Source organism: Podarcis erhardii, assembly GCF_964252035.2.
Source record: "Podarcis erhardii genome assembly, chromosome: 12".
Lineage (NCBI taxonomy): Eukaryota > Metazoa > Chordata > Lepidosauria > Squamata > Lacertidae > Podarcis > Podarcis erhardii.
The window spans coordinates 44413968-44429825 of record NC_138513.1 but is presented as its reverse complement, the minus strand read 5'-3'; the positions used below and the strand labels follow the sequence as shown (position 1 = coordinate 44429825).

Genomic DNA, 15858 nt, shown 5'->3' with positions numbered 1-15858 from the left:
GTGGTTTTCCTTGCTGCATCCCCTTTGCCGGGTTGCTGCACTATGGGAACCACCACTTGAGGCTTCGTTTGGCTGCTGGTTGACTAAAATCCCTTATTTTGGCTGCTGATCCCTTATTTTTGAGGCTGCTGCTCCCTAAAATATCACATATAAAGGGCTCCATTACCTTCAGTAGCTTAGGGCCTCAACAAACCTAAATCCGGCCCTGGTCAAGGGAACATAAGATCCTGAGATTGCTTGCTCACATCTCAAAGCTAGGAACATATGGACAGAGTAATCTCTTTCTGGTTTTGTTTTTAAGCTATATAAGATAATGATTTAATAGAGTGAAGTGTGAAACAGGAGTAGAATCATAGAAGCATTAAGTTGCAAGGGACAAGGATTGGCTAGTCCAATCCCCTGCAATGTGGGGGTTAAACCCACAGCCCTGAAATTAAGAGTCTCTACCAACAGAGCTTAGGGGACGCGGGTGGCGCTGTGGGTAAAACCTCAGTGCCTAGGACTTGCTGATCGTATGGTCGGCGGTTCGAATCCCCGCGGCGGGGTGCGCTCCCGCTGCTCGGTCCCAGCGCCTGCCAACCTAGCAGTTCGAAAGCACCCCTAAGTGCAAGTAGATAAATAGGTACCGCTTTATAGCAGGAAGGTAAACGGCGTTTCCATGTGCTGCGCTGGTGCCGGCTCGCCAGAGCAGCTCCGTCACGCTGGCCACGTGACCCGGAAGTGTCTCCGGACAGCGCTGGCCCCCAGCCTCTTAAGTGAGATGGGCGCACAACCCTAGAGTCGGAAAGGACTGGCCCATACGGGCAGGGGTACCTTTTTACCAACAGAGCTATTTAATCTGATCTATTTTTCCTCTTTTGCTCCAAGTACAGTGGTGCAGTGCTGCCTTCTCAGGCCACTCCATTATCATTTAGGTTTCCTGAGGGGAAAACATTTTCTATCAGTCCTCGCAAGAAAGAAAACAGATACTGTCCATGCAGTTCAAAAGGGCTTAGCCAGTTGAGAGCGAGTTAATGAAACATTGCCATCTGGTGGGCATTTGCAAGCGCCGGAATATTCCAGAAAAATTGTGACATGGGGGGGGGGGGGAGATGTCACAGAAGGCACCTCAATGTTGTGAACCCCATTTCCTCCTTACTAATAGTTATTGTTCACATTCAAACCACTAGGGGTTAAGGCCTCAGTAGCGAATCCACCCAATTAATACCACCCATTAATAATGCGGCAGATCCACTCCCGCTAATTGCCCCCAATTAATTATAGTGCACCCACAGCTTATCTAGTGGGGGACTTGTACGAGGGAAAACTGAATGATTAGAGAGGCAGAAAATAATCAAACAAACAATAAAATGTTTTATTAAGCAAAAATGGTTTATGAAACAAAGTGGGTCAGGAAGTGAGTTCTTTCAGGTAGAAGTTAACTTGTTTACTTTAACTAACTGTAAGATGTTTCAGACTTAAACACACTACTACAGTGGTACCTCAGGTTAAGTACTTAATTTGTTCCGGAGGTCCGTTCTTAACCTGTAACTGTTCTTAACCTGAAGCACCACTTTAGCTAATGGGGCCCCCTGCTGCTGCCGCGCAATTTCTGTTCTCATCCTGAAGCAAAGTTCTTAACCCAAGATACTATTTCAGGGTTAGCGGAGTCTGTAACCTGAAGCGTAAGTAACCTGAAGCATCTGTAACCTGAGGTACCACTGCATAGGCACAGTTCCTCTTAAACTTCAGTTACTGTACTAAAAACCAGGTGTTACACTTCAGGTGGTAGATGTTCAGGTGTCCAGAATTGATGGCCAAATGCTCAACTCTGTTTCTGTCGCTTAGATATTACAGTTAAATATTTTCAACACTATACCACTTCCTTCGCAGCTTAATACTTTGGTTCATGAGCGAGGGGCACTTCTCCTCAGTTGCCCACTCTCTTAACCTTCCCACAACTGAGGTATTCCAAATGGTATAACAAACCCTGACCTTGTGACTGGGTTGGGAGTCTTCAGTACCTAGAAGAACTCTTCCCTCCTGGCTAGACTGAGCCCCACGTAGCCTGAATTCCCACAGGATCTCCCTCTCATGGCTCAGACTCAGCCCTCCCAGGACCCTCCTGCCTGAATACCTCCCCCAGACCCTCACCCTGGTCTCTCTATCCAAGCTGCAAGGCTCAGTCCCAGTGTGGGTGTTTAACTCCACTCAGAACCAGTTCTCCTTATCTCACTCCTTAACTCCCAACTCCAATCAAACCCTCTCTCTTAACCTGAACCTTAGCCATATCTCACGACCAAATCCTATCTCTCGTGTTAAATCCAGCCCCATCTGACTCTCTCCCTGGGAAACTGCTACAACATTGTGTTTCAAATACAAAGAAATCAATGTAGGCCATATATTTAGACCATGGGTAGGCAAACTAAGGCCCGGGGGCTGGATCTGGCCCAATCGCCTTCTAATTCCGGCCCGCAGATGGTCCGGGAATCAGCGTGGTTTTACATGAGTAGAATGTGCCCTTTTATTTAAAATGCAACTCTGGGTTATTTGTGGGGCCTGCCTGTTGTTTTTACATGAGTAGAATGTGCCCTTTTATTTAAAACACATCTCTGGTTTATTTGTGGGGCATAGGAATTCATTCATATTTCCCCCAAAAAATATAGCCCGGCCCCCCCACAAGGTATGAGGGACAGTGGAACAGCCCCCTGCTGAAAAAGTTTGCTGACCCCTGATTTAGACCCTCCTTGAAGCATGGTGTGAAATATGGAACAGGCAGCACTGGCAAAATGCCATGTAAATCGGTCTCCTTTCTTTATGTAGGAATGCATGCCTTTTATGCATGCCTTTTCCTGGAGGCCCTGGCCCTATTCAGATGGCTATTCTGTGTTTATTGCATGTACAGAAAGGGGAACAGGATCACACATGGTGCCTCCACTGCCAGCCTCTGAGTGTTCAACCAAATCTCTGAAAAGAACTGAGGTGTTCAGAGGTTTGGCCAAGTGGGTTGAGATCCTGGTTCTGTATCCCCACGTTTCGTATTTATAAAATCTGTCTGAATAGGGCCACAGACATTGTGATTAGACTTGCCACTCAGACACACACAATTCCCTCATTAGAAGTATCAGAAGGCAGTGGCGTAGCGTGGGTTGTCAGCACCCGGGGCAAGGCAAGTAATTTGCGCCCCCTAACCCGTGGATTTGCGCCCCTAACCCTAACCCCCAGATGTTGCGCCCGGTGCGGCCGCCCCCCCCCCTGCACGCCCCACGCTACGCCACTGTCAGAAGGGCAAGGAAGAGCAAGTGAAGCCAGGTAAGAATCTCAAGTTAAAATGTCAGGTAGGATGTAAGATGTAAGTCAGTGTTTTTCCCCAGGAGACGGTCAGAGTTTACATTCTTGGACTAGCTCAGCATATTGTCTGTCCTTGTGTAAGACAGCTTCCTAATTTGTTGTTTAAAACCCCTGTATTGATTAATAGCAACCTCATACCCGGCATAGCTCAGGGATTTTATGGAAGCAAAATATCAGTGCTGTTTTGAAACCAGTGGTTAAAATCAAGGCAGTTTTGAAAGGTTCAGTCTGCCATCTTGATTCAAAATGGCACCCAATTATACACAAACATAGATGAAAACCTACTGCTTGGTCTCAATAACCATCTTGCCAAATTTGATTATCATCCAGGTGCCCAAATGCACGGCAAGCAGATGAACAACTTTCCAAAATATATAGCAAATTTTACTTGAACACAGGTTTCATGGGCTGAAGCAAGCAGAACACTTGCTGGGTAGCCCACTGAGTTATATACTCACCGAGGAAATATTTCTCATTGCTGTGTCCTGCAATAGCTTGAGAGTTTTCAGAAGCTGCAGTTCAATGGTGGCATGAGATGAGAAGCAGGCCACTGGATGTCTGCATGAAGGAGCTAAAGGAAAAGGCCACAGTAAACAGCAGTGATGGGAGCACAAAGGGTAGCAGGAACCTCTATGCTGGGCACACCAGGCATTGAAAGGCTCCGGGCCGTAAGATCTGTATTTCCCATAAAGCCCTGTATCCAGAGATGCAGACTTCACAAGAGGTTCATGCCCATGAAACGAAGGGAGACTCTGAGACAGAGGGAGAGCTGCTTTCTTTCTGTGGCTCCTTTCAGTCTGAATAGAAGCTTCTCTCACTTGCTTCTCGTCCTCTTTGGGCATACCTGGTACTGATGCAATTTGAGGCTCATCCTTGGATGTGAAATCCAGATATTGACCTTTTACAGCAGCTTCACCCAGTGAGAAGCTCCGCATCGTTGAGATAAGTCTTGAAGGCATCTGAACAGTGACAGATTTTGAAAAGCTAGTATTTGTTTTAGCACCAGTTCCTTCTTCTCCCAGTTCTGCACCTGTTGTCAATGTGTCCGAGGCTCTAATGTCCCCCTCTTCGAAGCAGTGAAGGGAAAGGCTAGAATCATGAAGAGGGCTTCTCAAGATGGCATTGATCTCTGGTTGTGAAGCCATCGTGTCACGCTCAATTTTGGGTGCTCCAGATATATCCAAAGATCTAACCGCCCCATTTATACCAGTCTCCTGGCATCCACTTGCAACATCCTCCACAACAAGGAAGTCCAACTTTCTACAACCCTTCACAGAGTACTTTCCTTCCACACATTCTGCAATACTTTCAGGAACACCTTCTTCACACCCGTCTCTCGTTTCCTCCCCTTCAGTCAAACATTCTTCACTTCCTCTTGTATCTTTACTGATTTGGTGGCCACTGCTTCCCTCTGTGAGAGCAGAACTTGCACTTTGGTGCCTTTCACTAGAGGAGGAGAGGTCGTTCCCATCTAAAGGGCTTTTGTCAGTATGACAAGGTCGTGAACTGCAGCCTTGTACACCACTATCTTCTCTCTTCTGTTGTCCTTGCAACTCCTCCTCATCCATATCCTGTAGGGTTTCTTCAGCTGCGCTTTCAAACAGACCACTGCAAGTCTCACACATATCATCTTCTTCATTTATGGAATAAAATATCTCCTCTCCCTGAAAAGTGTGTTCTCTGCTGAGGCTGGGCAAGAAAGCATTGCTACCATCTGCTCTCGACACGCTAGCACTGGGCAGAAGATCCTGGCTAGTCAGAGCAGAATCTTTCCTCTGTCGCAGGAATGCTTGACAATCCTTGGAACTGCAGCTAAGTCTCAAGTTGCCAGGCAGAGACAAGCCCTGGAAGAAAAATAATATCACTTTAACATTACTATGGATTGAATCTGGTGTAAGGTGAGATGAAGAGAAACCACTAAGAGCTAAATTCAATTCGACTGCAATTCTATTTCCACTTACTTGGGAGTAATCCTCACCTCAACTCAGTGTTCTTCTGAGGAGACATATATAGGATTCTGCTGTTTAGTCTGAATCCAGCCCATTTTTTTCAGCAAAATTGCTTACTTTAGCTTTTTGCAAGTTCTTTTTTTTTTAAGCGTATGAAAGGGTTCAAAATTGTCTGTATGGGGGGGTGTGCACACAAAAATGCATATATGAAAACAACATACAAAATGGCAAAATATTAGGGGAAATTGTTTGGGGGAACTGTATATAGTAGGCAAAATTGCAAACAACTATGTGTGTCTGTCAAGAGAAATACGTACTAAAATTCTGTTGATTTTTTTAAAAAATCACATCCCGATATGAGAATGTTGGTAAATTGAACTTAAAATTGGGGAAATGGGAAATAAATTGACAGATTCACGCATCCCTACTCCCAGCCTCTCGCAAACAGTAGAAGGCCAGTGGAACTGGAAGGCTTTGGCCTATTCTTCTAATCACACAACCCCATACCTGCTTATTCAGAAGTAAGCTCCACTGTGTTTAATGGGGCGTACCTCCTAGGGTGTTTAGGACTCCAGCCTGGAAGTAAGCTCCACTGAAATCAGTTAGGTTTATTTCTGAGTCCATGTAGAATCATAGAATCATGCAGCTGGAGGGATCCTGCAATGCAGGAATGCAGTGAGTCCCATTGAGCTTATGCACTGACTTCTGAGTAAACATGAGGATTGTGCTGTGTGTGTTGCAGTTGGCACATGCCTTCTGCAGCTGCAAAGACGAATCTCACTCGGAAGATTAGCATGGGCACCACCAACACACCTGAAATTTAGGCTTAGAACAAGGGTCAGCAAACTTTTTCAGCAGGGGGTCCCTCAGACCTTGTGGTGGGCTGGACTATATTTTGAAAGAGAAAAAAAATGAACAAATTCCTATGCTCCACAACCCAGAGATGCATTTTCAATAAGTTGGATCCTTCTAACAGAGGGTCCATGTTGTGCATGGCTCTGGAACTCTTCCGCAACTGGTTTGTGGCTGGGGCTTTGCCCCGCTCCAGCTGGTAGTGCCACAATTATGCCACTGGCCTTTAGCCAATCGGCAATGTGGCAAGGTTGGGGGTATTTATTTGGCAGCGCAACGTGGGGACCCTCATAGAATCATAGAATCATAGAACCCTAGAGTTGGAAGAGACCACAAGGGCCATGGAGTCCAACCCCCTGCCAAGCAGGAAACACCATCAGAGTGCTTCTGACATATGGTCGTCAAGCCTCTGCTTAAAGACCTCCAAAGAAGGAGACTCCACCACACTCCTTGGCAGCAAATTCCACTGTCGAACAGCTCTCACTGTCAGGAAGTTCTTCCTAATGTTTAGGTGGAATCTTTTTTCTTGTAGTTTGGAACCATTGCTCCGTGTCCGCTTCTCTGGAGCAGCGTAAGGTTTGGTGGTTAGGCATTGGTTTAGGGGAATGTGGGGAGGGGAGGTGCGGCCATCATTTGCCCCTCCAGTTAATAGGATATTCTGTTAAAGGAATCTGGGAGTCTGGATCTCATCCGAAGCCCGGAGAGGGGCTAGGACCATGCCAGGACCTCCGGGAACCCCAGGGGTGAGCACCAGTCAATATACAGTGGTACCTAAGGTTAAGAACTTAATTCGTTCTGGAGGTCCATTCTTAAACTAAAACTGTTCTTAGCCTGAGGTACCACTTTAGCTAATGGGACCCCGCTGCCGCCACACAAGTTCTGTTCTCATCCTGAAGCAAAGTTCTTAATCCGAGGTACTATTTCTGGGTTAGCAGAGTCTGTAACCTGAAGCGTCTGTAACCTGAAGCGTCTGTAAACCGAGGTACCACCGTACATTGATGGAGCTCCCCCTGCTGGTTGTTTACCTTTCCAGGCTTCCTGCAGGGTGGGCAGGAGCCAGTTATATCTTGATACTAATGCCTAAGCCAATGCCAGTCACATTTGTGTATTCAATAAAGTTGTGGCCAAAATTAGCCCATTAACCTTTAAACTAAATTCTGCCTCCACTGTCTTTATTTCCATGGGGATGGGTTTTGGGGCTAGGAGCACAAAAGCACACATTCTACTCATGTAAAAACACCAGGCAGGCCCCACAAATAACCCAGAGATGCATTTTGAATAAAAGGACACATTCTACTCATGTAAAAACACCAGGCAGGCCCCACAAATAACCCAGAGATGCATTTTAAATAAAAGAACACATTCTACTCATGTAAAAACACGCTGATTCCCGGACTGTCCGTGGGCCAGATTTAGAAGGCGATTGGGCCAGATCCAGCCCCTGGGCCTTAGTTTGCCTACTCATGCCTTAGAACTTCTCAGTATAGAAGGGAAAACATCCAGGCAGGCACTTTTATCAGTCAGAAAATAGCCGCTGAAAATTCCTGCAACCGAGAAGTGATATATTTTGCATGGACATCCAAAGCTGGATTTAGCATGTCAACAAGGAAGCCCACCGCATGGTCAGCAGAACACCTATGTTCCAAATTACAGTTTGATTTAGTTTTTTTAGGTTTAGGCTTCTCGGTCCCTACTCACCTGAAGTGGTAAGGGTTCTGAAGGATCTTCCAGAAATCCACTGCTGTCAGACTGGCAACTGTTTGTTCTTGTCACAATCACATCTATAATTAGAAAAATAAAGGTGAGAAGGAAAGGAATTGAAATGACAACTGGAGAGTTTTATTTCAGCCTTTATTTCGGGTGGTTTCAGCATCTGCTACTCATGACAGCCAAGCGAGAGAGAGAGAGAGAGAGGTTTTCCAGTTCCATGTTATTTATTTTACAGGTGAAACTTGGAAAATTAGAATATCGTGAAAAAGTTCATTTATTTCAGTAATTCAACTTGATAGGTGAAACTAATACATGAGATAGACTCATGACATGCAAAGCAAGATATGTCAAGCCTTTATTTGTTATAATTGTGATGATCAAGGCATACAGCTGATGAAAACCCCAAATTAACAATCTCAGAAAATTAGAATATTAAATGAAATCAGCAAAACAAGGACTGAAAATAGAGCGATACTGGACCTCTGAGAAGTAGAAGCATGCATATGTACTCAGTACTTGGTTTGGGCCCCTTTTGCATCAATCACTGCCTCAATGCAGCGTGGCATGGATGCTATCAGCCTGTGGCACTGCTGAGGTGTTATGGAAGACTAGGAAGCTTCAATAGCAGCCTTCAGCTCTTCTACATTGCTCGGTCTCATGTCTCTCATCTGTCTCTTGGCAATGCCCCATAGATTCTCTATGGGGTTCAGGTCAGGCGAGTTTGCTGGCCAATCAAGCACAGTAATCCCATGGGCATTGAACCAGGTTTTGGTACTTTTGGTGGTGTGGGCAAGTGCCAAAGTCCTGCTGGAAAATGAAGTCAGCATCCCCATAAAGCTCATCTGCAGAAGGAAGCATGAAGTGCTCCAAAATCTCCTGGTAGATGGCTGCGTTGACCCTGCACTTAATGGAGCACAGTGGACCAACACCAGCTGATGACATGGCTCCCCAAATCAACACAGACTGTGGAAACTTCACACTGGACTTCAAGCATCTGGCATTGTATGCCTCCCCATTCTTCCTCCAGACTCTGGGTCCTTGGTTTCCAAATGAGATGCAAAAGCTGCTCTCATCAGAAAAGAGATTTGGGGAACCATGTCATCAGCTGGTGTTGGTCCACTGTTCTAAAGTTGGAACATATTATCTTGGGTATTATCATGGGCAATCACTAAAGGGTGTTCCTTTGTTTGTCCCTAGTACCAGATAGGAACGGAGGAGGGCCAGCCTGAAGAAAGAGGGAGATAATAAGGGAAGGAGGATTGGGCTTGCTCACGCCTCTCCCTCAATGCATAGCTTGGGAAAAAGCCTATACCTAAGTACAAACTGTTTTTGCCTAGGCTGTGTCCAAGCAATCAGGGATACTGCCAAAAGGGGGTGGGGCATTGTGGCGTTCGTATGGAGCCCCCAGTTGTCTCACGGACTATTGACCCGTACACCACTAATCCGCTGCCACCAACCAGGTCCTCCCCAGTAAAATCACTTCAGCCTCAGTCAGGTTCTCAATTAATAAAGAAGAGTGTGTTTTATTTCAGACACAAACAAACCTTTCCGGCATTCCAAACGTTGCTGCTCTTTACTTTCTTAGTCTTATTTTCCCCTCTCTATCTCTTCTACCTCCCCTCACTCAAGAACCCACTACCCTAACTGTCTCTCTATTTCCAACTGCCAGCCAACTGCTTCTCCAACTGCCTTTCCCAACCAGCCAACCCACTGAAACCAACCAACTGCCCACCAACAACTCCCAACAACAACTAACTCAAACCTCGGGCTAAGCCCTCTTATACACAGGTAGGCTCCGCCCCAGCTTTCCTATTGGTCTATATTTTTAACCCTATCTCTCCCCCCCCCCGTTCAAACATTTTCTAAATGAATGGGCAAACGCCACAGGCATGCACAGTGCTTATGAATATGCAGTTTGTATGCAACCAGACTCTTCCAATGGCTATGCATGTAGGAGGAAGGCAGGTCATGTGGGCATGTATTATTCCAGAGGTGCCAGAGGAGCCACATTTCTGCAAATTCATCCCATGATGCTGCTACAATGGTGCTGGTTTTGACCACTAAAGCCCTATGCGGCCTAGGACCCACATACCTATGGGACCGCCTCTCCTGGTATGTCCCGCGGAGGACCTTAAGGTCCACAAATGACAACATTTTGGAGGTCCCAAGCTTCAAGGAGGTTAGATTGGTCTCCACCAGGGCCAGGGCCTTTTCAGTACTGGCCCCAGTGTGGTGGAACGCTCTGTCACAAGAGACAAGGGCCCTGCAGGACTTGACATCTTTTCACAGGGCCTGCAAGACAGAGCTGTTCCACCTGGCCTTTAGACTCAGTCTGACCCTTATGTTTCCCTCCCCTTATGGTTTTGATGAGGCTGCATTTTAAACTGCATTTTAACCTGTATTTTAAACTGCCCCCCATTATGTTTTTACTGTAATTTTACTGTTGTTAGCCGCCCTGAGCCTGGCTCTGGCCGGGGAGGGTGGGGTATAAATAATAATAATAATAATAATAATAATAATAATAATAATAATAATAATAATAAAAAGTCCAACTTCACATGGGTGAGACCTGTTATCCACAGCGCCTCCTTACCTTCCAGTTGTTGATCCTGTGTCATTGCCTAGTCAGATTGGCCTCATCCAAGTAGGTGCTGAGCCTTTATTTATTTACCATATTTTTCGCTCCATAAGATACACCTGACCATATGACGCACCTAGTTTTTAGAGGAGGAAAGGGGGAAAGCCCTGTTTTGGGGGGGGATCAGCTCACAGTTGTGCAGCTTCTTTTGCAAAGGGGGAAAGCCCCATTTTTTGGAGGATCAGCTCAAAGTTGTGCAACTTCTTTTGCAAAAAGGGAAAATCCTGTTTTTATGGGGTTCAACTCACAGTTCTGCAGCTTCTTTAGGAAAGGAGAGGGAGCCGTTTCTACATTTTCTAGACAGATAATCTAACCAGCCAGTCACATGTTGCTGGGGAAACAAACGGCCTCATTCTGCAGAACATTCAACAATGGAGGCCTGGGCAAAGGGCCGGAAAGGGAGCCAGCGATCGACCACATTTGCTCCCTAAGACGCACCAACATTCCCCCTTACCTTTTAGGAGGAAAAAAGTGTGTCTTATGGAGCGAAAAATGCGGAATTTATTTACTTATTTATATTTCTTCGATTTGTACACCACTCTTGATCCAAAGATCCCAGGGTGGCGCACAACATTAAGAACACAATTCCAAAGAAGAGTGGTACCCTGACTGCCGCTGTATTCATAATGGACACTTCTGCCAGACCAGAATAGGCTTCACAAACACACAGTGCCCTGCAGCTTTTAAACAATAGGTGCCATCACTAGACTGAAGCCGGACAACCCTAGAGCATCCCATAAATGAGGAGGTGGATGTGCATGGGACCCACACATGCTAAACTCTAGCTATTTACCACCGCTGACTCTTCTTCAAGTGTAACGTTCCATTTGAAGCTTTACATTTTTAAAAAGTCACACATTGATCTTGCTAAGAAGTCATTCTGCTGTCGTGCTCTGTGGATCTGTTTCAGGTTTATTATTAATTCCAGATGTCCAAAGGCCACAGCAGCAAAGGTAAATACAATTATGTAACTTTTTTTTGTTACAGGGCATAAGGAAGGCTGTAAAAGCAAAGATCACGATAGTAACACTAATAAATTACCTGCTAATTTTAACTGCTGCTGCTGCTAAAGCAAAGCTAAAGCAAAGACCAAAGGAGGACACAGATCTTCACTTTAAAAACAAAGGCAACCGATCACAGAGATGGTGTAGAAATAAATTTTACTGGAAAAATAGGGCCCAAGGTGTTTCAAACAACAGACATTTTTAAATAAAGGAACTTTTGGGCTATGCAGATTTACATGAGAGGAGCCTCACTGAATTCTGAGGGACTTACTTCTGAGTAGGTGCACATGCAGTTGTGCCACACATTGCAGTCTCTTTGGGAAATTAGTAATCCTGGTAGAAAATTGCCCTACCTGGTTATATTCAGATATAAACCTATTTTTTGAATTTAATAAACACCTTGCTTCTGACGAGATGCTTGAGATTTAAAGCCTTACAGAGTTTGCTTTTCCTCAGCAAAATCATATTCCCAAAAAGGTCAGCAGAATTTCTCTGACATATAAAAGCTACAAAACTAATTTAAGCCATGCTAGTCTACTAAATGCAACAGACCAAGGAAACCAACGTAACAGAGCAATTTAAAAACCTTAACTTCAAACCTTAAAATGACCAGTAGGTGGCAGCAGCAGACAAACCTCCAGTGTAAAACTTGAAATACGTGAACACTCAGATAAACTCTTTTACAATGCCTCTGTTCCTTTTGAATGTAGGAATAGCAATGGAGCAAAAAAATTAAAGACTAAGGCTGCAATCAGATGCATGCAAATTTAAGAGCAAAACCAACTGAACCTGGCTGGGTTCACATCTGAGAAAACCGCACATTATATTTCTTTATTTATAAAAGTATTTATATGCCACTAAATTGCAAAACATATTAAGGTGGAAGACAATGTACTCAGTGTGTGTTATCATGGACTGGTGGAGGAACTGACGCACCACAGTAGATAGAGCTGTGTTAAATTAAACACTTTAGCATGGAAAGATTGGTCAATTTTGCTTCTCTCATTTTCTCCCTTTTCCAATCTTGAATTCAGTTCACAATAATTTGCAAATTTTCTTTTGGAAATTTGTCAGCGTTCTAGTGCAAATTTCTGCTTGCAAGCATAGTTTTGTATGCAGGTTTGGCTAATAATCTTTGTGAGCAATTTCCCCTAATATAATGCATTTTTAATTGCATTTTCTAATATATGAATTTTAATGCAACTATTTTCCTAACATATGCATGTTTGCACAAATTGTTTGCTCGGAGAATTGCCTCGCAAAATTCAGAGATGTATGAATTTTGAAAATCTGGTTCGGAAGTGTGGATTAAGTAGCTTTGCATTAAAATGTGAACAAAACAGAACTTCCCCTCAACCTAGGCATTCAAGTGGCTTAGACCAACTAACATCAAATTAATGAAGCCCAGGGGATTTTACATCCAACTGCTCAAGTTTTGTTTCTTTACTACTATTCTTTGTAATAATGCCAAAATGACATTTTGCAAAGCTCGAAATATGTGGAACTTCCCAATGTCAAAACTGAGATCCAATCTAAAAATTCAGCATTGGAATTCTGGAAAAGAAATTAGAAATTAAACTGGCCCAAGGAATGAGTTGTTAATACAATTGCATCACAAGACGGATGTCAAATATAATTGCCGTTGTACATCTGCAGCCAAGTATTGACAAATGGTGGCTAGCAAAAATATCACTCCATCTAACGGCAAACTCAGGTGTGTGAGGGCTGATAGAAATGGAGTCTGAACAGAGCCAACTGAAAAACAAGAGAGAAGTATCAGAATGCTGAAGGAAAGCCCAAAATTTGCAGAGGGGCAGATACATACCCTATATTATGAATTCATGGGGGAATCTCTCCCACAAACACTCCAGTAGTCAGAGGAAAGAAAAACTGAAAGCTGGAAGAGGAAAGTGACCAAACGGAAAGTCGCCCAACCACTGCCACGGTGTCCTTTCTCTTGGCAGATCAAGATGAGCAGGTGACAGCAAAGGTTGCAAGGTTTTTAGCTGGGGCAATCAGAATAAGAGCCACTATTTTACTATTGATTCAAAACCCTAAAATGTATTTTATATAACTGACTTTTTATTTCTATCCTTTGTATATCGTATTGTTGTTTTATTGCTATGACCGATGGCTGATGCAAATAAAGAGTCGTTCATTTATTCAGTGGTTGCTGCAACTGCTGCCTAGAGTACAGCTGCCTGGATGCTGGACTGGTGTTTGTCGGGGTTCAGAGCCGTAGAAACTACTGCGAGTGTCCTCTTTTGACAATAAAGAGTTAACAACTATATAATTATATAATATATTATAACATATGTAATTATTATTATAAAATTATAGGTAAAGGGACCCCTGACCGTTAGGTCCAGTTGTGGCCAACTCTGGGGTTGCGGCGCTCATCTCGCTTTATTGGCCAAGGGAGCCAGCGTACAGCTTCCGGATCATGTGACCAGCATGACTAAGCCGCTTCTGGCGAACCAGAGCAGCACACGGAAACGCCGTTTACCTTCCCGCCGGAGCGGTACCTATTTATTTACTTGCACTTTGACGTGCTTTTGAACTGCTAGGTTGGCAGGAGCAGCGACCGAGCAACAGGAGCTCACCCCATCGCGGGGATTCGAACTGCTGACCTTCTGATCGGCAAGTCCTAGGCTCTGTGGTTTAACCCACAGCGCCACCCACGTCCCATTATAAAATTATATTGTTATATTAATAATGCTGTGTCTTAACGTTGCAACCCATCCTGGGACCTTAGAGTAAAGGGTGGGTAATACATAGCAACAACAGCAGCAAAAGAAATAACTATGACCCCCACTGCAATGCTTTCTATCTCTCTCCCCACCGTCTTGTGCAGATTTGATAGGATGCTACAGTGCTGGTGCAGGGCTAGGAAAAGTATAGTTCAGGGTGGGAGGAATCGAGGGTCTTTCAAAAAGCACCTGTGGTGACCTTGACCAGTTTGGATTCTGTGCCCCTGAACGACCAGGTGCGCAGCCTGGGAGTCATTTTGGACTCACAGCTGTCCATGGAGGCGCTGGTCAATTCTGTATCCAGGGCAGCTGTCTACCAACTCCACCTGGTACGTAGGCTGAGACCCTACCTGCCCGCAGACTGTCTCGCCAGAGTGGTGCATGCTCTAGTTATCTCTCGCTTGGACTACTGCAATGCGCTCTACGTGGGGCTACCTTTGAAGGTGACTCGGAAACTACAACTAATCCAGAATGCGGCAGCTAGACTGGTGACTGGGGGCAGCCGCCGAGACCACATAACACCGGTCTTCAAAGACCTACATTGGCTCCCAGTATATTTCCGAGCACAATTCAAAGTGCTGGTGTTGACCTTTAAAGCCCTGAACGGCCTCGGCCCAGTATACCTGAAGGAGCGTCTCCACCCCCATCGTTCTGCCCGGACGCTGAGGTCCAGCGCCGAGGGCCTTCTGGCAGTTCCCTCATTGCGAGAAGCAAAGCTACAGGGAACCAGGCAGAGGGCCTTCTCGGTAGTGGCACCCGCCCTGTGGAACGCCCTCCCATCAGATGTCAAAGCGATAAATAACTACCTGACATTCAGGGAAGTTTTTAATCTGTGATATTTTACTGTATTTTTGGTTTCTATGGAAGCCGCCCAGAGTGGCTGGGGAAACCCAGCCAGATGGGCGGGGTACAAATAATAAATTATTATTATTATTATCTCAGAGGCAAAAGCATAATATTAAAACCCATTTTAGAAGGATTGGAAGCATCTTAACATATTTTTGCCACTGGTTCCAATATAATGGGGAGGTTATCCACAGAACCCCAAGTTGCCAAACCACCTTAAAAGATGGCTTTGGACCATTTCCTGTATGTAATGCATCTTTGTCAGTTTCTCACAGTGTCCTGCCTTCCCAGTTGTTCATATTATCTTCATCTCACTAACTGGCTTTAGTCCAGTTCCTAATCCTTGCCAAACAGTGAAAAAGCCGGCTGACATCTGTGTTGAGTTCTAATGAAATGAGACACAAAGCTGTGAGTGTTTGGAAGTGCAGAAATGCCATTGGTGCTGCGGCAGACCTTCACACCCCGCAGCTTCCAAGAGATGGAAGCGAGATAAAAATGGTTTTGGGAGAACTGGGGTTGTTGGAGATTCCACAACTGAAAAGTCTTTATGGAAGGAAGAGACTATTCACTGTCAACTGTAGAAAAGACGGTGCGAAGCAACATTATGTTACAGCCCAGGTGGCTAACCCCAGGGGTTTTTTTTTTGGGGGGGGGGAGTCTAATTTCCCCACACCAGCAAATTTCTCCATCCTCCCCATTTGGGCAATAGCAGCAAAATAAATAAACAAATTGTAAAGTAGACACGGTACTGGGTTAGGCAATGCAAATCGCCACTCCCC

At 44.9% G+C, this 15858-nt stretch overlaps 1 protein-coding gene across 2 annotated transcripts in view; it reads right to left on the bottom strand.

Moving 5' to 3' along the window:
* The window catches only part of ITPRID1 (ITPR interacting domain containing 1), a 75604-nt gene that overhangs the window by 6106 nt on the left and 53640 nt on the right, over window positions 1–15858 (bottom strand). For both annotated transcript variants that reach the window (XM_081834754.1, XM_081834753.1), the window contains exons 10-11: window positions 7830–7912; window positions 3789–5174 (exon numbers count right to left, since the gene is read on the bottom strand). In XM_081834754.1, the coding sequence (XP_081690880.1) occupies window positions 3789–5174; window positions 7830–7912 (1469 nt within the window). The remainder of the gene's footprint in view (window positions 1–3788; window positions 5175–7829; window positions 7913–15858) is intronic.